The following is a 23,910-nucleotide window of genomic DNA, read 5'->3' as shown; positions in this document are numbered from 1 at the left end:
TTTTTCATAAATATAATATTTAATATATCATTAAATTCAATCATTGAACAATTTTATGATAGGGCCCATTGTAGCCATCTTTCATACACAGAAACTGATGCAAAGTGAGATTGCGAAAGTCATATGCCCAATGTCATGAAGCTAGGAGGTAGAGGTTTCAAATTTCAAAACCAGGCTCCTGGACCCAGAGCCTGGCTCAAAACTGCCCGGCTTTCCTGCCCCCATCTCCTGATTCAGCAGGAAGTTGGTCTGCAACCTGTACACCTGCCCTCTACCCCCGCCCGCCCATTCGCCTGCCCTGCCTGCTTCTGAAAGGGCTCTTATATCAGCCACAGCAATCTGAATGGGGAAACATTTCACTGAATATAGTTATTTGCTGTCTTTTCTTCTCCCAGTTGCCTGGCGCAGTTGTTTTCCATAGAACTTAGAGGAAATGGATGTATCCTAGAGCTAAGAGAAAACAAGTCACGTTTGCTGCTCACAAAATGTCAGCCTTCACAGGCATGTGAACACATTTACATTTGTATAAGAGTCAAATTGTGTAGCTGTGCGTCTGTGCAACCAAACCTCATACGGAGTTTTTCCAGGCTGCACCATAAGTAGTGAAATGTGGGTGGAATTTTTCTGCCCATTGATGCTAAACAGAATACAAAAGCCTTGTACAGAAACCGTGAATTTTCTGGAATAGCAGCTGATGACACCACAGCATCTATCACCTCACTGACTGTTTTGTTGGGTCTGATGTGCCACCCTCTTCCTTCCTAAGCTCCAGGTGAATGTCTCCAAAGCTGTGCACTCATCCAAAGCCAATCTTCCCAAACATAAAGAGAGCTGTCCACGGGTCAAGTGTGTGTAAGTGATTTAGTTCTGCTCCTGGACCATCAGCAAAGCCCTGGTGGTTCACAGGCCACGCAGTGTATGCTGCCTTCATATACAAAAAGTTACGCACTCTAGTGAAAATACTGGCATCAGTGTATGGAAAAATGAGTGGCAGAGGGAAAAAGTGAAGTATGTAAGAACAAAAGTGATAAAGGAAATAGGGAAGCTGGTGGTTAGAAACAAACACAAGAGACTACTGCTTGTTAAGTCTGGTGTTTCATTTGTAAATAATGGAACTCACCAATTTATCAAAATAAGAAACCCTTCATTTTCTGATTAAAAGCTGTATGGTTATCCTTTTAGATCTAGTTCAGGCCTGTCATGCTTCATTTAAGAATTAGTCTTTAACGTGAGAATTACCTCCAAGGAGACTTACATTTGATTTTTAGTATTTTAGAGGAAAGCAAATGGATTGGGTACAGATGAATCACAGACTCTCATCCCTCAACCCATAATGAAATTAATAGGAAAAGCAGAAGAACTAAACTAAAATAAAATCATAAAAGGAATCGGACAAAGAAAGGAATGTAAGTCCACATAATAAATTTCAACAAGGGACAACCAAATAAAGACTCTCTGTGGTGTAGCTGGGTGCCACTGCCATCTATTCACTTTCTTCCCCAGCCGATATGAACACTAAACTAGTAACAGGAAAAGGAGAGTCATCGAAAGCACTGACAAGTCTCACCAATACCACACCAATTTGGAGAAAAGTAGGTGAAGGGGAAAGAAGAAGAAATAATTTGAAATATTTGTAAAACCCCTAAGTACCCACTGGAAGATCTTAGCAGAGGCAAGAAAATTACAAACCTGCAGGTGTCCCCACAGGGACAGAACACAGCTGAAACCAGGTGCAATGAAATTTAACATAATCAAGAAGAAGACTAGCGAGCCCAGGCCTTCCAATAAAGGAGGATAACTCCCCAGCCCTTCATCGATCCTCCCATGCCTTTGAGCTGGCAAGATACAGAAAACAATGCAATAACCAATCCACAAATAGTAGCTCCAAAGAGAAGACTGACATACCTTGGTACAGGTGGACAGCATTTTAGGGAAAATGTAATCTCACTATATCAGAAAAGAACATATGAGCAAAGCTGCCCACAATAAGTATGAACACATAAGATACAAAGAAATGACAGCAACTAGCTATGCAGATGAACAAACTAGAATCCAAGAATCCATGGCATGCAAAGAATGATTAAATAAAAGATCAATCTGGTAGAAAACAGATCAAGACCATAAGAAAATTCCCCCATGAGTCCTTTAGCTACAAAAGAAAGAATGAAAATGATATATATTTTTTAAAGTGTAAAACTGGGGCACCTGAGTGGCTCAGTCGGTTAAGCATCCAACTCCTGATTTTGGCTCATGAGTTGGGGCCCTGCACTGAGCTTGTGCTGTCAGTGCAGAGCCTGCTTTGCATTTTCTCTCTCCCTCTCTTTCTGCCCTTCCCCAGCTCATGCTCTCTTTCTCTCAAAAATAAATAAATTTAAGAACAGTGTAAAATTGTTAAGGAGCCAGTCTAACATGGTGGTGTAAGAAGACCCTGAACTCACCTCCTCCCATGAACTCACTGAATCTACAGCTACACAATTCCTCCCAAAGAACTGAGGGCTGAATGAAGAGCTTTTGCACAATAAATAAGAGGGAGACCACACACAGAAGGGCAGGAGATAGGGATATAGTCATGAAGGGAACCCCATCCCCAGTGTGGCAACCTGCAGTGGGGAGGAATATCTCTGAGGGGTCCATGTACATACTCTCTCACCTTGGGACACATGGAAAAATAGTGGTTTAAAGGGCAATGTGACTGCAAGTGAAAGAAATCTATTTACTAACCTTAGTGCATCTGCTAAATGGTGGGAAACTTCTAGAAATCACTCTGGGGTTGAAAGGACCAGCAAGTGCCATTTTTTTAAAAGTTTATTTATTTTGAGAGAGAGAGCACACATATGTGGGGGATGGGTGGAGAGGAGAGACAGAATCCCAAGGAGGCTCCATGTTGTCAGCGCAGAGCCCAATGCAGAGCTTGAACCCACAAACCATGAGATCTTGACCTGAGCCAAGATCAAGTGTCAGACACTTAACTGACTGAGCCAACCAGGTGCCCTGAAAGTGCCATTTTTTATGTCCCCTCTCCACCTTGATAGCACAGACAAAAGCAAGGTCCAGGTACTATAGTTGGCCTGCTCGAACTGACCCAACAAGCCCGGGCCCCTAGCTTAGAACAGCTGCAGCCATTTCCCCAAGACAACCCCACCGTGGTACACCCTGGGCCAACTCCACTCATGGGTATGGAAGAAATGCACCTCAACATAAGAAAGATCGTATATGACAAACCCAAATGTTAACATTATACTCAACCATGAAAAGCTTAAGATCAGAACAAGGATGCCCACTGTTACCACTTTTATTGAACTTTCATGTTTCATTCAACATATTCAACATTGGAAGTCCTAATCACAGCAAATAGGCAAGAAAAAGAAAAAAAATCACCCACATTGGAAAGGAAGAAGTAAAATGCTCACTATTTGCAGATGGCATGACACTGAATATAGAAGAACCAGGATTCAACCAAAAAACTCTGAGAACTAATAAATGAATTCAGTATAGTCACAGGATACAAAATTAATATACAGAAATCAGTTGCATTTCTATACATAGTAAAAAGATATCGAAAAGAGAAATAAAAAATAACCCCCATTTACAATTTCATCAAAAAGAATAAAGTACCGAGAAATAAATTTAAGGAGGTGAAAGACCTGTATTCTGAAAACTGTAGGATACTTATGGAAGAAGACAGCATAAATAAATGGAAAGATACAACATGCTCATGGATTAGAAGAATAAATACTGCTAAAATGTCCACTCTACCCAAAGCAATCCAAAGATTCAATGCAATCTCCATAAAAATACCAATGGCATATTTATAAAACTAGAACAAAGAATCCTAAAATTTGTATGGAACCACAAAAGATCCCAGATAGCCAAAGCATCTTGAGAGAAAAGAACAATGCTTCAGGTGTCACACCTTTTGATTTCAAACTACACTACAAAGCATGGAAACAATAGATCAATAGAATAGAACAGAAAGCTTAACATATACATGGTTAATTGAACTATGACAAAAAAGACAAGAATATACAATGGGGAAAAGACAGTCTCTACAATAAATGGTACTGGGCAGAGAGCTACACACAGAAGAATGAAACTGCACCACTATCTTATACCACATATAAAAATAGACTAAAAATGGATTAAAGACCGGGGCGCCTGGGTGGCTCAGTTGGTTGAGCGACCGACTTCGGCTCAGGTCATGATCTCGCAGTCCGTGAGTTCGAGCCCCGCGTCGGGCTCTGTGCTGACGGCTCGGAGCCTGGAGCCTGTTTCAGATTCTGTGTCTCCCTCTCTCTCTGACCCGCCCCCGTTCATGCTCTGTCTCTCTCTGTCTCAAAAATAAATAAACGTTAAAAAAAAAATGGATTAAAGACTTGAATGTTAACACCTAAAATCATAAGGCTCATACAAGAAACCATAGGCAGTAAACTCTTTTACGCTGGTCTTGGCAATATATTTTTGGACTAGTATCCTCAGGCAAGGGCAAGAAAAGCTAAAATAAACAAATGAGATTATATCAAACTAAATGGCATTTGTACAGCAAAGGAAACCATTAACAAAATGGAAAGGCAACCTACTGAATGGGAGAAGAATATTTGCAAGTCATACAGCCAATAATGGATTAATATTCAAACTACAAAAAGAACTTACACAACTTAGTATCAAAAAAGCAAACAACATGGGTGGCTTAGTCAGTTAATCATCCAGCTCTTGGTTTTGGCTCAGGTCATGATCTCATAGTTCGTGGGATGGAGCCCTGCATCAGGCTCTGTGCTGACAGTGTAGAGCCTGCTTGGAATTCTCTGTCTGCCTCTCTCTCTGCTCCTTTCCCACTCTCTTTCTCATAAACAAACAAACAAACAAACATTTTTTAATTAAAAAAAAAAGCAATGCATTTAAAAAATGAGCAGGCCTGAACAGACATTTCTCTAAGAAGACAAACAGAAGGACAACAATCACATGAAACGATATGCTCCATATCGCTAACCATCAGGTAAAGGCAAACCAAAACCACAATGATATACCACCCATCAGATTGGTTATTATCAAAAAGACAAAAAAAAAGTAACAAGTGTTGGTGGGGACATGGAAAAAAGGAAACCCTCGGACACTGTTGGTAAGAATGTAAATTGGAGCAGCTACTATGGAAAACAATACGGAGGTTCCTCAAAAAAAGTAAAAATATAACTACCATACAATCCAGCAATTCCATTTCTGGATATTTACCCGAATAAAATGAAAACACCAGTTCAAAGAGATTATCTGCACCACTATGTTCATTGCACCATTATTTACAATAGCCAGGATATAGAAGCAACCTGAGTGTGCATGAATATATGAATGCATAAAGATGTGAGATACACACACACACACACACACACACACACACACACACATGCACACACACCAGAATATTACTCAGCCATAAAAAAAGGAATGAAACCTTGCCATTTACGACAACATGGAGGGCAAATACCACATGATTTCGCTTATATGTGGAATCTAAAAAAAACAAAACAAATGCATAAAACAAAACAGAAACAGTTTCATAGACATAGGAAACAAACTGTTGGTTACCAGAGAGGAAAAGAGTGGGAGGAGTGAGCTAAACAGGTGAAGGGGATTAAGAGGTACAAACTTCCAGTTATAAAATAAACAAGTCATAGAGATATAATGTACTGCATAGGGGATATAGTCAATAATATTGTAATAACTGTGTGTGGTGACAGATGATGGTAAGTGAACTTACTATGGGGATTATTTCATAATGTATAAACACACTGAATCACTATTATGTACCGCTGAAACTAAAAGGTTATGGTAAGTCAATCACATTTCAATTAAAAATTAATTAATTAAAAACAGCAAAACTAATCTCAAAGATCAAACGTCATGTCAGATGTTAACAAGAAAAAAAATTTTCAATGATCCCTGTTCCTGGATAGGATCCTATACCAGAAAAAAACAAGCTATAATGAACACCACTGAGACAAGTTTTAAAAATTAGATAGGCACTGTGGACTAGAGTAGAGGATCATATCGTATCAATGTTAAATTTCTTGATTTTTGATCATTGTATTATGATCCTTGAAAAAATGTCCTGTTCGTGGGTAACACACACTGACTGATGTATTTTTTTACACTCAAGTATTTTTTTGATCAAGGCTCATAATGTTTATAACCTCCTCTCAAATGATTCACAAAAAAGTACAGTGTGCGTGTGTGTGTGTGTACGTGTATACATATATCCAAATAGCGCAAAAGACAAGTAGTGAACTCGGTAAAGAGTATACAGTAATTCCTTCTACTATTCTCTCTCCTTTTAAAATTTTTTAATATTTATTTTTGAGAGAGAGAGAGAGAGAAGACAGAGCATGAGTGGGGGTGGGGAAGTAAGAGAGGGAGACACAGAACGTGAAGCAGGCTCCAGGCTCTGAGCTGTCAGCACAGAGCCTGATGCGGGGCTTGAACTCATGAACCATGAGATCATGACCTCAGCTGAAGTCAGACACTCAACTGACTGAGCCACCCAAGAGCCCCTCCTTGTACTATTCTTGCATTCTTGAAAATTTTCCATAAGTTTATAATACATCAAAGTAAAAATTTACAAAAAGAAATCAAAGAATACCTTTAGAAAGCTAATGTATTAAATCAGTCAATAAAGAACGGATTATAACTGTAGCTGAAAATTAAAATCCCAACATAGAAGACAAGCTGAAGGTAAAGTAGTAAATGCAAAAGAAAATAAAACTGGTTAAAAGAGTTGACGAAAATGTAAGTAAATACATTGTACAAAGAAGATCCAACACAGACAAAATAGGTTCGTCAGCAGGATAATCCCATATGGAACAGAAAAGCAATTCAAATATACAACAGCAGAAAACATCTCTGAAAATAAGGAGCAATTTTTCTACAGATAGAAAGAGAGCCCACTGCTTTAAGAAATGCTGAATTATTGATATTGAAACACATTCCTGGTCCCGTTATTGAATTTCAAAGATTAAGAAAAAATTCTTCAAACATCCATTCAGGAAAGAAGCCTGTCACATGCAAGAGAGAGAGTGAGGAAAAAAATAAAGGTGACCTCAAACTACTTCATAACAGAATTCAGACACAGATAACAATGAGTCAGCATATACAAGGTTTACAAGAAAAATGCCCCAACTATATTACCTTCAGTCAATTTGCCGTTTAAATATAAAGGAAGCACTCATTCTCAAACATGGAAGAACTTGAGTAATAGAGCTACAATTAAATTCAACCAAACAAAAGCAAATGGAAAAACTGTGCTAAGTACTAACTTGCATCAAAATGAGGCACAGAAGACAGTGGAGAAATGTCTACTAAATGCAGAGGGGAAAAAAGTGTGATCCACTAGATTAATCTAGCTAATTTGCCATTCAGCCGTAAAGATGAAACAAATTCTCAAGAATGTCACAATCGAATCTTCTAGAGCTGAATCAAAATAAAAGGCTCAAGGGGTGCCTGGGTGGCTCAGTCGGTTAAGTTTCCAACTTCAGCTTAGGTCATGATCTCACAGTTCATGGGTTTGAACCTCCAGTTGGGCTCTGTGCTGACAGAGCGGAGCCTGGAGCCTGCTTCAGATTCTGTGTCTCCCTCTCTCTCTGCCCCTCCCCTGCTCATGCTCGCTCTCTCTCTTTCTCTCTCTCTCTCTCTCTGAAAAATAAAATAAAACATTAAAAAATATATTTAAAATAAAGGCTCAAAATTGGAAAGACAAAATAAAAATGCTGGTACTGATCATCTAATCTTTATGAATTTTCACTAAGAAAAAGGAAATAAAAGGAAACCTTAAAAAAATGAAAGATTGTAACTATAATAGCAATATATTCAATAGTATTTATAATCACATGTGGCTAAAAAACACAACAAATAAGTCCTCATCTTTATTATAGGGATTTCATCATTATTGTATAAAACTAAATCATAGATAATTATAAATGGTCTTGGTTGCTTACTATTTCTTTTTTACCTTTTTCTTAATTTTTAAAGGGATATTTACATAAAAGTACAAGACAGACTATATAAAATTGCCAATATCCCACTGTTTCTTGTCTACAAAAAGCAATTTCATATAGTTCAACTTAATGTTTTTGTGATAAAAAAGTACCTGAAATCTATAATTTCCATTAGTTTCATTTCTATTTATCTTTTGTTTAATTGAGTAAATATGTAACCATTTAAAAATACGTAGAGCCTAAATTTATTTTTTATAAAATGACTACTGTCTTTCCTTCAATCTATTCATCCTTCTAACTATGTATTTTTATATGTATACTCATGACATAAGCAGATGTTTAAAATATTAATATTTGCTCATCAAATAAGATGGTTGTTTTCATATAAAGGATTTCATATTAAGGATTAAGGATTAAGATTTTGTGAGGATTTTGGCTTCCCTTTTAGTATTTTTTGGTATTTCTTGAATTTTTCAAAGCCAAGATATGTTCTTTTTATGCAAATAGAAAAGTTTTTATTCTGAGGTGAACAGAGGAGGATATCACTAAAAACCAACCAACCAACCAAACAAACAAACAAACACAAAACCAAAAAGCAAGCACATGTGGAAGTTTCTGGCCTGCTTCTTGGATGTGCGGCAGGAACAACTGCATGAACAACTTCCTGATGAAAAGAGGACTGATTCCCCTGGGGTCTGTTACTGAACCAGACCCTTGTATGTTCACGAATATGGTTATGATTTGCTAGACTACAATCACTGAGATTTTAGGAAAGGGAATGCAGCAGTCTAATTTCTCCTCAAACTGGTATGCCAATCAGCAGCACTGGCATCAAATGGGTACTGGTCAGATGTGCAGAATCCTGGGCCCCATCCCAGAATCTGCATTTCAGTGCATTGGCACTGAAGCTTGCCAAATACTGCTTTAAAAGATCTAACAGCTCAATCCTCCAACAAGGGTGTTGGGCAGTAGCTTTAATAAAGCTACAGAGATTAGCCACTCAGCAGGTTTGTAGAAAGAAGAAAAAATATATATTTTGTCCACATGAAGTTCCTTATGCCACATTTTTTTTTAAACAGAGACAGAGCATGAGCAGAGGAGTGGCAGAGAGAGAGGGAGACACAGAATTTGAAGCAGGCTCCAGGCTCTGAGCTGTCAGCACAGAGCTCAACGCAGGGCTTGAACTCATGAACCACAAAATCGACCTGAGCCGAAGTTGGACACATAACCAACTGAGCCACCCAGGAGCCCCTCCTTATTCCATTTTAACTGTGTATTATGTAGGCTAAGGGGGCCATCTCTGGTGTGGGCATCCACCCATTTGGTAACATTCTCAGGGAGATGTCAGGGGATATCCAAGGAAACAAATACAAAGGTTAACAGTTATATGAGGGAAAAAGGGAAAGCCTTGTTTTCTTGGAGGATGTTATAAAGAATCAAGCAGAGGGGCGCCTGGGTGGCTCAGTCGGTTGAGCGTCCGGCTTCGGCTCAGGTCATGATCTCACAGTCTGTGAGTTCGAGCCCAGCGTCGGGCTCTGGGCTGACAGCTCAGAGCCTGGAGCCTGCTTCGGATTCTGTGTCTCCCTCTCTCTCTGCCCCTCCCCTGCTCATGCTCTGCCTCTCTCTGTCTCAAAAATAAATAAAAACATTAAAAAAAATTAAAAGAAAAAAAAGAATCAAGCAGAAGGCAGAGTTAACATTGTCTACAGTAAAAAAAAAAAAAAAAAAAAAAAAAAAGCATTACCTGCAAGATTTCCCAGCACATTTAATTCTTTTTCCAAATTGTCTAAGGTTTGCTGATCAGCAGTGTCATCTAAGAAAGGCTCAGTGTGGTCAGTAATATCAATGTATTCAATTTCTGAAATTTCAGAAGCAGCTCTAGATAACGATCGAACAGCTGCACTTCTTGATCGAGGATGGGAGAAGAGGCAACCGGAGCTTTTTTTAACAGAGTTGGAGAGGGGTATATGTGCTGTTGAAGGTCTCTGTGATATCTCCCCTAAAATGAAAAATAAAAAAATTTTAATCAACTGTTTTAAAATTTCTGAATGAATGCTTAAAGATACAAAATACCATCCCTTTGAACCTAGAGCAGTTAATGCCAAGTTACTTTCCCTACATCATAAAGAACACTTTGGGGTTATTTTGCTCTTTTTTTTTCTTACATTCAGAAAAAGACAAGTTAATTTTAACTGAAGCAAAACTTCTGTGAACGAAGTCAATTCCAGAACAATTCAATATCCAATTTTATAATCTACCCGATAGCCATCCAAACTGTGCCGTTTCTTTTTTTCTTTTCTTAAATATGTGTCCTGTTTCTTAAATTCTAGGATTATACCAAACTCTGCCTTTTAAGAGAAAAAAAAAACCCATAGAATAGACATGGTACCACTTCCTAGTGAACCTAGTGAATTTTATTTGATGGTGCTTAACATTCTTCTACTAAAACAAATATGGACACAAAATATTAGTATGAAAACGCTTTTAGAAAAATATAGGCTTTAAAGAAATTGAGATCATATTTCTTATTTTCCTAAATATGAGTTCACTCTCTGTTGCTTTATAGGGCAATTAGTGGAAAAGTTCCAGAAACATAGATCTACCTCAGGTTTATTACTTTGTTCCACTAAGGCAGTCACAACTTTGTCCTGACCTATTTCAAAGGCTGATTTAGTTGGTTTCTTCAACATGTGTGTTTCTTTCATAGTAAGAAAAAAATCCTTTTAAATCTTACACTAATATAAATTAATTATAGATAGATAATATAGATAGATATCTATAGATACATGTATCTATAGATATCTATACATATAGATACATACAGATATATATATATAAATATAGATATAAATAGATATAAATATAAATAGCATATATATATATAGGCACATATCTATATCTATGTATAGATACATAGATGTAGATAGATATAGATATCTTTTGGTATGTTCACAAGATTCTTTAATGAAGGCCAAAGGAATATTCAAAGTACAAATTTAGAAATTCATAGTGCAGGTATATTTTTATATGTAATGAATCACTATTTAGATTTAAATAAATATATTTATGTTAAATATAAATAATTTCTAAGATAACCTTGTACTCCCTTAATACAAATTGGTTTTGGGTAAAAATTGGGTTCTTTAAAGAAGTGCTATTATCATTATCATGAAAATCATGATTTGACTGAACATATGCCATTATAACATTATGTCCACTCGAGTCAAAGGAAAATGTAAGATTCAGAAGAGTAACTACAGGTAGTTGCCATGTATCAAACGTTTACTGACTACTGAGTTTGTCTTTTTTCTTAAACTTAAAAATCTACTTGGAATGTAGCTAGTACCCTAAGAAGCATCCTAATGCAGTGTGTAATTATATAAGCAATTAAAACTGACTAAGGTAAGTCCCAAAGGGCACCAATTTTAATGAACATTTCAGAAATCAATTTTGAAAACATTTTTTGTTGGAATGAAATTATGAATAAATTAAAATAAGAGTCTGACCTTTTTGTGTCTATGCACACAGAGACAATTCTAAAGAAAATGTATTGACAAAAGTGTGTTTATGTTTTAAGACAAATAAATGTAAATATCCCTGTGGATTACTTTAATGACTAGAATTTGGAAATAATTTCCTCTATTACCTATAATCCATAAAAGTACATAATACATAAAGTACACAAATACATAACAATACATAATACAAAAAAAAAAAAAAGCAAACTTGCCATTCCTATATAAGAAAGCAGTAGTTAAGAACGGCAATCGTGGAAGCACAGGCCAATGAGCATAAAGTAATTCAACTGTACACACTGAAACTTCTACATCTATGGAGAAACTCCACCTTCCTATCTATATTGTGCTGTGTCCCAGTCAAGTAAAATTCAGAGGAATGAAGAATTCTGATTAAAATAAAACAAATAGGGTTGCCTGGGTAGCTCAGTTGTTTAAGCATCCAACTTCAGCTCAGGTCATGATCTCATGGGTTTGTGAGTTGGAGCTCTGTGTGAGGCTCTATGCTGACAACTCAGAGCCTGGAGCCTGCTTCAGATTCTGTGTCTCGTCTCCCTCTCTCTGCCCCAACCTCACTTGCACTGTGTGTGTGTGTGTGTGTGTGTGTGTGTCTCTCTCTCTCAAAAATAAATAAACATTAAAAATTAAATAAAATAAATGGAAGATGTTACGAGGAAGAACTGGACTTCTGCCAACACAGGTAAATGTGAGTTGAAAAAATTTAACATAACATAGATGCCCTTCAGAAAATTCAGAAGAACACAAACATTTGCCAAACTCTTGTAACAACATCTGGTTGCCACAGTATTAGAAGTTAATTGATGCCAACTGAGAAAAAAAAAAAAAGTACACTGGGAGTGGGTCAGATTTATGCTTAGCACGCAGCAAACAGACAATTTTTTCCTATGGAAAATATGTTTAAAGTGTAATTTAAAGTACCTGAAACACAGTGACAGAGGAAGCTTCAATCTGATCCTTAATTTTATTCCTTTTTTGTTGTTTATTTAGGTGAGTACATCATTCTTTCCACAAGCTTATTAACATACAAGCTTATTAATGTTATTGCCAGGATTAAGATTTGAAACACCGTTAAGACTGGCACTAACGATGGGGTGACTAGGAGGTTCAGTCACTTAAGCGTCCAACTCTTGGTTTCAACTCAGGTAATGATTTCACACTTTGTGAGTTCAACCCCTGCATCAGGCTCCGCACTGACAGAGCAGAGCCTGCTTGGGATTCTCCCTCTCCCTCTCTCTTTCCCCTCCCTCACTTGCTCTCTCTGTGTCTCTCTCTCTCTCAAAATAAACAAATAAACTTAAAAAGAAAAAAGACTGGCACCAATGGAAAATGCCATGATTGAAAGGATCATTCCATGATTTTTTTTTAAAGTCTAGTTTGTAGATTACACACATCAGAAATTCCTTTTTGAAGCAACTTGTGCCATTACTGGCAGTGTAATCTTAGGAAACTAGAAATTACCACTGACCACAGTTATACTCTAAAAATAACTAGAGAAATTGTCCTTGGTATTAGTGAAAGAATATATATGCTGTATGATCACTAATGAGACCAGCCCAAATATTGGAAAGATAAAAGAGAAGGATGCTTTGTGCTCTATCAACGGGCATAAGAATGCTGACACGGATATGAAAGCATGAATCACTCACTGAAAACTATCTAACCAATAATCGTCATTGTTATTCTAAATTAAAACATTAGAACTGGATGAAACATGAGTAGAGCAACACGATTTCTGTATAGTGTTTCAATTACAAATAACATCTGAGCAAAGAGCCACTATTTTATTCCCGAATAAAGTGTGCAAAACATCATTGTCTTTTGCTATTCTTGTTCCACTGTGTAAATTACTAAGAATTTATACATAAAATATAAAAATGTATTTTCTACGAGTTCTCACACCTATACGTACATTTTATTTAGCAGCATGGGTTAATAGAAAGAAGGCTAAAGTGGGAAGCACTTGTCTAATCTCACTCAATTAGAAATCACCTTGTGACCTGAGATATGCAAATGCATATTTCACCTGAAAATTTAGGAGCTGGACAGAATGATGTCCTAAATCCCCTCTAACTCTGAGAACCTATGAATTAATACCTAATCTAATTAAATTACAAAATCTTTTCTCAAATCCTAAAACTGCCAGGCACTGTGTCAGGATCAGAGGACTCAAAATTGAAGGAGACACTGCTCCTACCCTCCAATTGTACTCCAGACTAACACAACTGATAGCAGTCCAGTCTAACACAACAGGATAGCAGGATAGTCCTGCTATCCTGCTTCGCTCATGCAGACACACTTCCTGAGTGCTGACAAAATGCCAGGCTGTGTTCTATCGCTGAGGATACACCAATGAGAAGGACAGGGTAGGTCCTTGCTTTCTTTCCAACCAAACATAGGATGAGCAGAAAATTAACAAGTAAAATGATTTCACCTAGTAATAGGTTCTATGAGAAGGACAAAAGAAGGCAAAGGTGATTGGGGGTCTCAAGGGACTAGGTAAAGGGGGGTTCAGAAGGCCTCTCTAAGGAGGCAGCATCTGGGCTGAGATGGAAAAATGAGAAAGAATCAGTCATATGAAAAAGGGGGGGGAAGTTGGAGAAAGAGGCTGCGGACCATCCCAGGTTAGATGGGAGAGCAAATTCCGAAGCTAACAAGCAAGAGAGAGCGTGGCCTGTGTGAGAACAAAAAGAGAGCCAGCGTAGCTGCATTGTGGGAGAAGACGTGGTTAGGGGAGACAGGCAGGACCAACTCAGTGCCGCTGTGTGATGTCTGGTAAGAAACAGTTTTGTCCTGCTGTCTATGAAACTATAAGATGCTTTTAAGCAGGAGACTGACAAGATGCAATTTATGATTTAAGTTTACAGAAAATGTGATCAGCTCCCTCTAAACTATAAACAAGCTTATGACTATAAACAATTCACCCACTGACTATAAACAGTAGAATTTGATGGAAATTAATTATGGAAACTTGTTTTCAGGAAAGGCAAAAAGTTAAATTGAGAGACAAATGAGGGATGATGGACAACTGGCTTGGGCTCATCTTGGGCAACTGTGGTAGAAGCGGTTAGATTCAGGATCAGTATTAGAGCTGAAATCAGCAGACTCTAGGGATGAAGAGGCTGCGGTGGGCAGACGGAGGCAAGATGGCTCCTGACCTGGACACTTCCTGATGCCTATATGGTTGTGCGGAGACAAGAAGATGGGGTGGGGGAGGAGGAGGTCTGGGCAGGGGCGGGGGATGATCAGGGGGCTTGCTGCTAAACACCGCTGTATTTCACAGCTCTCAGAGTTTTACGTTCACAAACTTAAAAATCTTACAGAAGAATTCCTTTATACGTTGGCATCAGTTTAGAAAATATGATTTTGGTAATTCATAGCTTAGCCAAGAAATTTTTAGTTTTATGTCAGCCTACTGCTTCTGTTCAGAAAGTCATTTCCCTCTGCCCCTAACTGGTAAATCTTATTCATTTTTTAAGATTCAGCTGAAATATCACCTAGTCCCTAACACTTTGGTGATCTACCCTTTTCAACGGCAAAGCAATTACTTTACCATTTCTATTCCTAAAAGGCTGCACATGTACTACCTCTATCATAACTGATCACATATGCTATTATTAATCGCCTGTTGGTCTCCAAAAGTATGTCACCTGCAGTCCTTTTATAAGATGTGTACTTTATATGCGGTCATTTATGTGTTTACGTTTCTGTATAGCAGTTTTCCCTCAGTATGGTTTTTGGACTGTGTACATCAGCATAACATGGAATTGTTGATGAAATAAGTGCAAATTCCTAGACCTTATCTCAGCTTTAATAAAACAGAATCTTAAGAATGAGGTCGAGGGGCCCCTGGGCGGCCCAGTCGGTTAGGCGTCCAACTTTGGCCCAAGTCATGCTCTCTCTCATGGTTCGTGGGTTCAAGCTCCATATCTGGCTCTGTGCTGACAGAGCCTGGAGCCTGCTTTGGATTCTGTGTCTTCCTCTCTCTCTGCCCCTCCTCGTCTTGTGCTCTGTCTCTCAAAAATAAATGTTAAAAGAATTAAAAAAAAAAAAAAAGAATGAGGTCAAGAAATCTATATTACAAGAGGTTTCCCAGGTGATCATGTTCAAACTAACATTTGAGAACCTCTGCACTAGACTCTAAGCTCTTGGACTGCAGGGACCAGGGTATATTTTGTATCACCAGTATCTGGCAGTGTCCGGCCTAAAGTAAGTACTCCTACAAATGTTTTTGATAGTAAATTATTGATTTCAACAGAGCACTCCAAATTGATACTTAAAGGCATTTGGCTACTTATTTACAAAGATTTGTCTTGGTAACAAATTCCTCATAGCATGCATGTGAATTTGTTAAAACAGTTCCTTTGACTGCCTCAGAAGGAAGCAACTAGAATTTTTGAAGCTGCTCAAGGCTTTGATGTGAGAATAGGTACCTAATTACAGAGTCAGAAAAAACATTTATCATAAATGGATGGTTTTTCCAAAAAAAACAAACCCAAAAACAACTTTTAAATCTGACAGATTCTCTGCATAAGTGCATATGAAAAGGATCTAAGCTAGCCAAGGAGTTTTAGTCATAGGATTTAGGGCAAGAGAGGCATATTGATTTTGCATTTTTGGACAAATCACGTGTAATTAAATTTCTGGCTCGAAGATGGCCTCAAACGAAGGTAAATAACCCATTTTGTTCCTCCCAAACCTGTGAGCCCCCAAAAATGAGGAAACATGACTCATGCAACTCTTTTCCCTCGGGGCCCGGCTTCATGCCAACATACTCAACACATGTCTACAGAAAGTGTCTTAATTCATCAGTCATCGACAGCAACTGCACATGACATTGAGCCTAAAGCAAACTTATTGCAGCAGGTATTACTGGATGCCAATAATGAGCTAATAAAACTACTGATTTTAATGATGTCAAAATTCTCTGCATACACGCCCTAGGAAAATATTACCATGAGACTCAACACGTCAAAAGCGTTATCCTATAGACAATCTTGCAGTTATTTTGGTTAGAGAATGGAGTTGAACTGAAATCAAGATTCCAGGGTTAACACATTCAGCACTAGGTTTAGAACACAGGTATCTTAACCACAGCTACAAGCGGCAATCTTAACTTAAACCATTCCTTTCACAAATGGCTGTGTCCGATCATAGTATGAACTAAGTGGGGTGCCTGGGTGGCTCAGACAGTTAAGCATCTGACTCTTGGTTTGGGCTCAGGTCATGATCTCATGACTCACGAGTTCAAGCCCCACACCAGGCTCTGCACAACCTGTGAAAAGCCTGCTTGGAATTATGTCTCCCTCGCTCTCTGTACCATTCCTGCTTGTGCTCTGTCTCTCTGTCTCAAAAATAAATACATGTTTAAAAATAACAATAATAATATGAACCAAGTGAATGATATGCAAAATCTAGTATAAATACAGTTTCCTGAGAGTGTAACAAAACCAAGTATGTATTTTACAAGGATTGCTCAAAATACACAACATACCCTGAGCTACACTTAAAAAAATATTATTCACTAATACATTGTTACAAAAATAACTAAAGTTAACTCATGTCTTTGAGAAGAATCAGGACCACTCTTGGTTTTTTGGTTTTGGAGACAAAATGTAAGACAGCCACTTAAAATGAATAAGTTTACATTATGAAACTGCAAAGACGAATTTTCAGGTACCTAGTAAAGTGCTGAGACAAACTAAAAAAAAACAAGAACAAAAACAGTGAGCCATCAATATGGCGCTGTGGCCTTCAGGCTGTCCTTACCCCTCTTTCGCTGTGTTCTGCTCGTGGACAGGTTCAGGGCAGTCTGCACAACACCCAAGACAACTGCGTGATCAGCCGAGGCACTTATGCTGTGGCCTGGCATCCACTCTCGGTCTCCTGATATGGGAAAATGGTAAACTAATTTCAATATTGAAAAGGAGGAAAATTCATGTTATTGCTTTATTTTATTTATTGTCTTCCTGGATAATATTTAGCTAAGCAAGGACCATTCATAACAGTGAGGCATATATTATAAGAGACAGAATCTCATAATGATACAATAAACAACATTAGATTTGCATAGCTTAACAAAAAGAAGCAAACTCTAAATTGCAAACGTATTAGACACACACACACGCGCGCACACACACACACACGTTTGAATAGAAACAAGTATTTTTTCAAGTATGTAACAAGATAACTTAAAGTATAATAGTTTCTACATGAATAAATACATTTGAATTCTTAGGAAACCTAAGAATATTGGTAACTTTCAGAAGGAAACTACAGATATGTCTCCGAAATCTCACAGATCCTGAGATTTGGAGATTTGCTTTTAAGATGGTATTTAGGAATCATCATACAATACTTAACAGTTAATGAAGTGATTCAAAGAATTTCTCTTTCACTATTTAGTAAGGGCTACATTCTAAATGCTAAAAATAATCTTTTTCAACCTCATTATAGTTATGTCCTCTCACATTCTGATAATGGCCTCAAACACAAATATGCAGCAACTCACACAGGGTTAATAATTTCAACTGGAGAAGAAAATGACTTTATTCATTGAACAGAATTACCCAGTATTTCCCAAAATGAGGATGAACTGTTTTAAAAAAAGTGTCATAAAACCGTTAGGTTGGTCCACAGGCCATCTGATTTCGTGTCTGAATTTACCTGCAGTTGTAATCCTAGTACTGGAATAGCTGCATTCTAAGCTATGAGAAGGAAGTAAGTTGAGTCTCTCATTTTTATCAAAAACAAAGAATCTTTCAAGTCCTTGATATTGTTCAGTTATAGGCTTACTTCTGAGGGCTATTTCTCGTAACAACTAGGAAACAAAATATTCAACAAAATTAAGTTTGCTTTATCTCATCAACACAAAGCAGCACATTCATTCATTGAGCACCTACTTCATTCTTGGCACAGATTCCAGCCCCATCAAATTTAGGGTCTAGTAGTGAAGGCATAGCCAATAACACAACATTTATATATAGTAAAAGTTGTGAAAAACATCTAAACCACGACATAGTAATTATCTGAAAGTTCCACTGATCCAAGGAAGACAGAAGTTCACAAAACAAAATAAAGGGTTTTTTTTTTTCTCCTTTCTTATATTTTATTCCCTTAGTGTCTTCATGTATAAGTTACTCTGGAAAACAGAATGCCCCCTATATGCTGTGCTTTTGCATTAGTATCTTTGCCTGTACAGAAACTAATTTCAAAGATGAAAGCAGAACACTGAGGAAACAAATCTGGTCATAGACAAAATCTAAGTTAACAAAATACTTATTGTGAAGCAAATATGCATGTAGGAAACTGCGGTAAGAGCGAGCGAAGTAACTTGAGAAGTTTATACAGCTAGAAATTAGCAGAATTAGGTTCTGGCTGATTTGAAGCCTGGGATTATTCCCCCACCCTATGAATTCATTTTACGACATGCTTTCATTCTAGGAAAGAATATTAATGGGACTAAAACATACATGAGTCTAGTTAAGAAACAGATTAGAGATTCAGAAGTGAGACTCTAGATGGGCTTAAAATATAATCAGAGTGCTCTCAGTATTTAACAGCTCCCTAAAGGATCTAATTAATGCCCAAGCACAGCCTGTTTGAAGGGAGTAAACAACACAAAATGTATTATAACGTTATCCAAATTTATAAGTCGTATAAATGACAAAATATTACAAAACAAAGATAGTGACTGATGAAGCATCTCCTTCAAAGACAAGTCCAAGTTGGCTCTGCTCATGACATCTCCCCTGGCCCTCCCAGACACTGATTACCAGTTTACAACACCCTTCAGCTTTAGTGCAGCTCTTAATTGGATTAGACAACTGCCACTCTGGAACAGTTTTTTTAAAGCACCAGTGACCAGATAAGAACAAAGAAAGGGGGGTTGCTTGCTTGTTTCCCAAACTCAGAGAGTTAACTACTGGTTGGTGGTTTCCAAGCCAGAACCAAGAGCTCCCAACTAGACCTTGTTCTTCCTGGCAGCCTATCCCACCCCACTGCTGCTGCCCTACAACTTGGTACTTCATTCCATAGATTCCACCTTTATGAAGGACTCAATATCTGAAAACTGAAGTGCAGATTCAACTATCTTGCACCCAAGTGGAAGTCAAGAAATTCTACTGCTAAAAACTGCCCCTATTGCTCACTCTTAAGTTTTCGACTCCAGCAAAAAAATTTTAAAGTAGTCTCTTTAAGTAGCTTAAGGAATGGTTTCTACTAGAGCGGGAAGAAAAATTAAAACAGTTCATGTCTAGTCATCAGGGATGAAAATAAAGTTGATTCTACCACTGTGTATAAGGCACCATTCTCTATGACATGATCATTTACCAGTTTTTTTTTTTTACCAATGTAGTAGAAGGGATAAAAATATGAGTAGTAGCTTTTTAACATTTCAATTTTAATTATGAAATACTCTAAATATGTAGACATGTAATAGAACATGACTTCATCACACAGTTTAATATCAGTAATTTAAAATTTTGCTTTAGCTATCCATACCAAAAAAATCAGTCTTTAGAGTGAATTGTATTATTGCATTGAAGTGGACATACTCTATTCCAATGCATGTTTTTGACTATTATTATGCCTGAACGTATCCATAAAAAATTACATTTGTCTTCAATGTTTCAAAAAATATTGACTTAACTCTACGTGTCCTTTTATATTTAAATTTTAATCTCATATTTTTGAGATGTATCCATGTAAGTAAAAACAGTTCTATTTCATTCATTTTAACTGCTAGATTGCTTTCCATTATACAAATTACCACAGATTACATATCTGTGAGTTTGGCCCAAATGCCTTTTATTAGGTTACGGAAGACAAGGTCTCCCCCTGGGGCAAAGATCAGGCAGGCTTGCACCCAGTATACAAGAACTGGGGTCCATATGCTCAGGATTCCTCTCCCACAGCATAGGACACTGCACATGCAGGTGGACATCAGAAAATTAGAGTTCTGTTCCAGAAATTCACTCTATGATTGCTTTTCCTCATTGTGGGAGGTGGAAGAAATGCTCATCTCCCTTGAGGCTTTACTTTTGAGAATCTATTATTGGCTAAATTGTGGGGATGTCTTCTAGAAGGGAATGGATTTCTTTTGGCAGACATATGAGGGCTTCGATAGACACGGATTAAAATTAATGTTAATTTGTTGACTTGGGGCTTCTAAGTAAGAAATGTATACTTAAACTGTAAACCTACACTCAAAGAAAGCCCAAGATTTCCGTTTTTCAGGGAAGATATTTCTGGACCTGGCCCAGATCCTCTGCAGAAATCAGTTGCCCTTCATCTTGTTGCATCTGTGAGTACATCTCCCAGGGTAGTCCTTCAGTGACTGAGGAGACTTCTAGGGATTACAAGTTTTTGCAAAGATCTCAGCCCAGTTTTGCACTTCAGCAGGGAAGAAGGCCCATCACAAAGTGGGCACAAAAATCCAATCCCCCCAGCAGAAGTGGCAGCAGCTCAACATTCCTTCTTCTATGTCGTTGGTTCCCCCCACTTCAGTTTAGGCACCGCGGAGATTCATTTCAAATGACTTTGAAGGGTTGTTCAAATGTCTGACTTGCCTAATTTCCAAAAAATGTATTAGGTAATCATGATTACCTAAGATTTTTAATATATAGAACAGAAATTCAAATACAGTTTCCAAACTTGGCAATAATGCAACAATGAGCTACTTTACTTTTCCTCTAAGATGAAATACAAACTAAACCCATATATCTTTATTAGCCATGTTTTTGAAGGAATTACCTTTAAAACCTTATACTTACATTAAGCCACAAAAACTGGTTCTATCTACATATCTGCATTTAATTCATTTAAACCCGGGACTATACAGTAAAAAGCTAGAAAGGATTTCTTGTACTAAATTATTCATAATAATAAATTTCATTTAGAAAAGTAACAGCTCTCTTACTATGGTGCATGAGGTGGGCCTTAGAGTGTTATTTGTCATAGAAAACCCGTTTGTTATCATGGCATTTACCATATTAGAATTTGTCCTGTAAGTAATTAGCATTCTTTCCCATATGAGTCGTTCTTCAACTATCTCACGATAATATAAGGTAGTACATTGTAACTTCAATAGGTAGTAATGTTTAAGAATGTATTGCGTCTTATGACATTTCTTACAGCATTTTTTATATAATAAACATAATAGAGACTTACCAGTGGTGACTCTGTAGTTTTAGAATCTTCAGGGTTTGGCCTCTCATGCAGATTGCTAAATTCCAAGGATTCTTTGATGTCCTGAGATAATTGCTCCTTAATGGAAGGTTTTTCTAAACCTCTGCTTGGCAAAGAATCCTTGCTCTCAAGTGATATGCAGGAATCATCAGACTTTTGATTACTTTCCATATCTATAGTTTTCTCCTTGAAATTTCTTTCAAAAAAGCTGCTTTCCCCTAACTTTTCAGTGGCAGGAGAATAAACATCAGGATCCACAATGGTGTCAAATTTTGTATCTGAAGTTACTGCTGTTGAAAACAATTATTTACGAAGTTAAATACATTGATTAAACTCAATAAATGAAAACTTCTATGGTGTAAACTCTTATCAATAAGCACTATCTTGTCAACATCTCTTTACTGACATATCAGTGTTAAAATACTTTTACTCTGCTTATGTTCATGAATGATAATCATAATTTACTGACACATTCAAACCTTGATGAGCTAGACTAATGGAAGGAGGCATGATTTTATTTTGTAATGAAATTTTGAAATTGATGCACATTTTTATTTCAGCCTGTGGCTCAATTCCCACTTTCCTACATCCTCTGTCGGCCAAGTTTTACGATAGCAATTTATGAAAAATAATACAGAGAGAACCTTATTTCCACATTTTGCTTCTCTTCCTTAGAATGGTTAGTGATAAGGTGAGGGCAAAGGGAAATGTGCCAGATGCAAGAGCAGTACCAGTTAGGGGACAAAAAAGCCTTTAAGCTGGGACACCTGCCTCTGGAAAGCTACAAAATGAGCAAGATTATATTAGTCACCACCTCATTATGTCTGCTTTAAGTAAACGACTTGGTTTAGAGCATTGGTTTTCAACCTGGGTGCACAACGGAATCATCTGAAGGTACTCTTTAAAATTGTCAACGTATGGACCTGACCCCAACCAATTAAATCAGACACTGGGAGTGGCATTCAAGCACTGTTTCTGTCTCCCCCCATCCCACCCCCACCCTGCCAAATTCTTCAGGTGATCATAATGTGTAGCCAGGACTGTGAAACACTGGTCTAAATTTTATGAAAAATAAAAATTATTTAATAATTTTTATATCATACTGCATTCATTTTAAATAAAAATATGTATATCATTAGCCAGATTGAATATAGCTTCATCTGATTGTCCCCATACTCTTTCCAATATAAATATCTTATCTCTATAAATAGATGGTATAAAATAGTAAAGGCTATGACTAAAATACTCTCCAGTGATGTAAATTCTGCCTTTGCTGCTCAAAGGACTTACTCGTTGCAATCAAATGTTTGTATAGCTGGGCAATCACACATAGTATTTAGAACTTCCATTTCCAACAACTATCACTTCTTAAATCACACAATTACTACAAGAAAGGCAGTTACTTATACAACACAGAAATACTTTTACAAGAAAAATTTTATAAAGGCTCTTCAATTTAATGAAACTTGCACAATAATGCTGTATTTTCCTTGAAAACTTGAATAGAAATTAGTTGATTTTATGGTACAAAGAGATGCCATTTTCTATATGTAAATGTCTACAACTAACCTCTGTAATATTTTTGCAAGATTGCATAATTCCACTACTGCTGAAGAGGTAACAAAGCAGCCTTTTTATTAATCTTTAAAATCTGATGCAAAAAATAGAGGTGTGATTTAATTTAGTGTATTCAATGGAAGTCCCATTAAGTCATAAAAACTAGACATCTTGGTTCAACATTTGAAAATTAATCTAATCTGTCACATCAACAGGCTAAAGAATAAAAATCACAAGATCATATCAATAGATCCAAACCAGAAATAAAAGGGAACTTCCTCAACTTGATAAAGACTACCTATAAAAAAGCCCTATAGTTAACATCATACTTAATGATGATAAACTAGATGCTTTAACCCTAAGATCAGGAACAAGTCAAGGATATCCCCTCTTACAACTCCTTTCCAAAATCCTTCTAGAAGTTCTAGCTAATGCAATAAAACAAGGAAATAAGTATACGGATTGGGAAGCAAGAAAAAAATCTAATCTCATTCACAGATGACATGATTGTTTATGTACAGAATCTGAACAAATCCACAAAAAAACTTCTGGCACTAATAAGTGATTATTTCAAGGTTGTAGGATACAAGGTCAAGATACAACAGTCAATCACTTTCCTATATACCAACATGAATAAGTGGAATTTGAAATTA

The 23,910-nt window shown here is 37.1% G+C and overlaps 1 protein-coding gene across 4 annotated transcripts in view; it reads right to left on the bottom strand.

Moving 5' to 3' along the window:
* ZBBX (zinc finger B-box domain containing) overlaps window positions 1-23,910 on the bottom strand; it is a 121,580-nt gene that overhangs the window by 8,552 nt on the left and 89,118 nt on the right. For 3 of the 4 annotated variants that reach the window (XR_006207591.1, XR_006207593.1, XM_042956588.1), the window contains 4 exons: window positions 21,683-21,990; window positions 18,179-18,332; window positions 17,282-17,398; window positions 9,724-9,978 (listed from right to left, as the gene is read on the bottom strand). Coding sequence is in view for 1 of the 4 variants with exons in the window: in XM_042956588.1 (XP_042812522.1) it covers window positions 9,724-9,978; window positions 17,282-17,398; window positions 18,179-18,332; window positions 21,683-21,990 (834 nt within the window). In the remaining 3 variants the exon portion in view is untranslated. The remainder of the gene's footprint in view (window positions 1-9,723; window positions 9,979-17,281; window positions 17,399-18,178; window positions 18,333-21,682; window positions 21,991-23,910) is intronic. The other variant, XR_006207592.1, reaches the window with a different exon arrangement.

Source organism: Panthera tigris, chromosome C2, assembly GCF_018350195.1.
Source record: "Panthera tigris isolate Pti1 chromosome C2, P.tigris_Pti1_mat1.1, whole genome shotgun sequence".
Classification (NCBI taxonomy): domain Eukaryota; kingdom Metazoa; phylum Chordata; class Mammalia; order Carnivora; family Felidae; genus Panthera; species Panthera tigris.
This window is presented reverse-complemented; position numbering and strand designations above follow the sequence as displayed.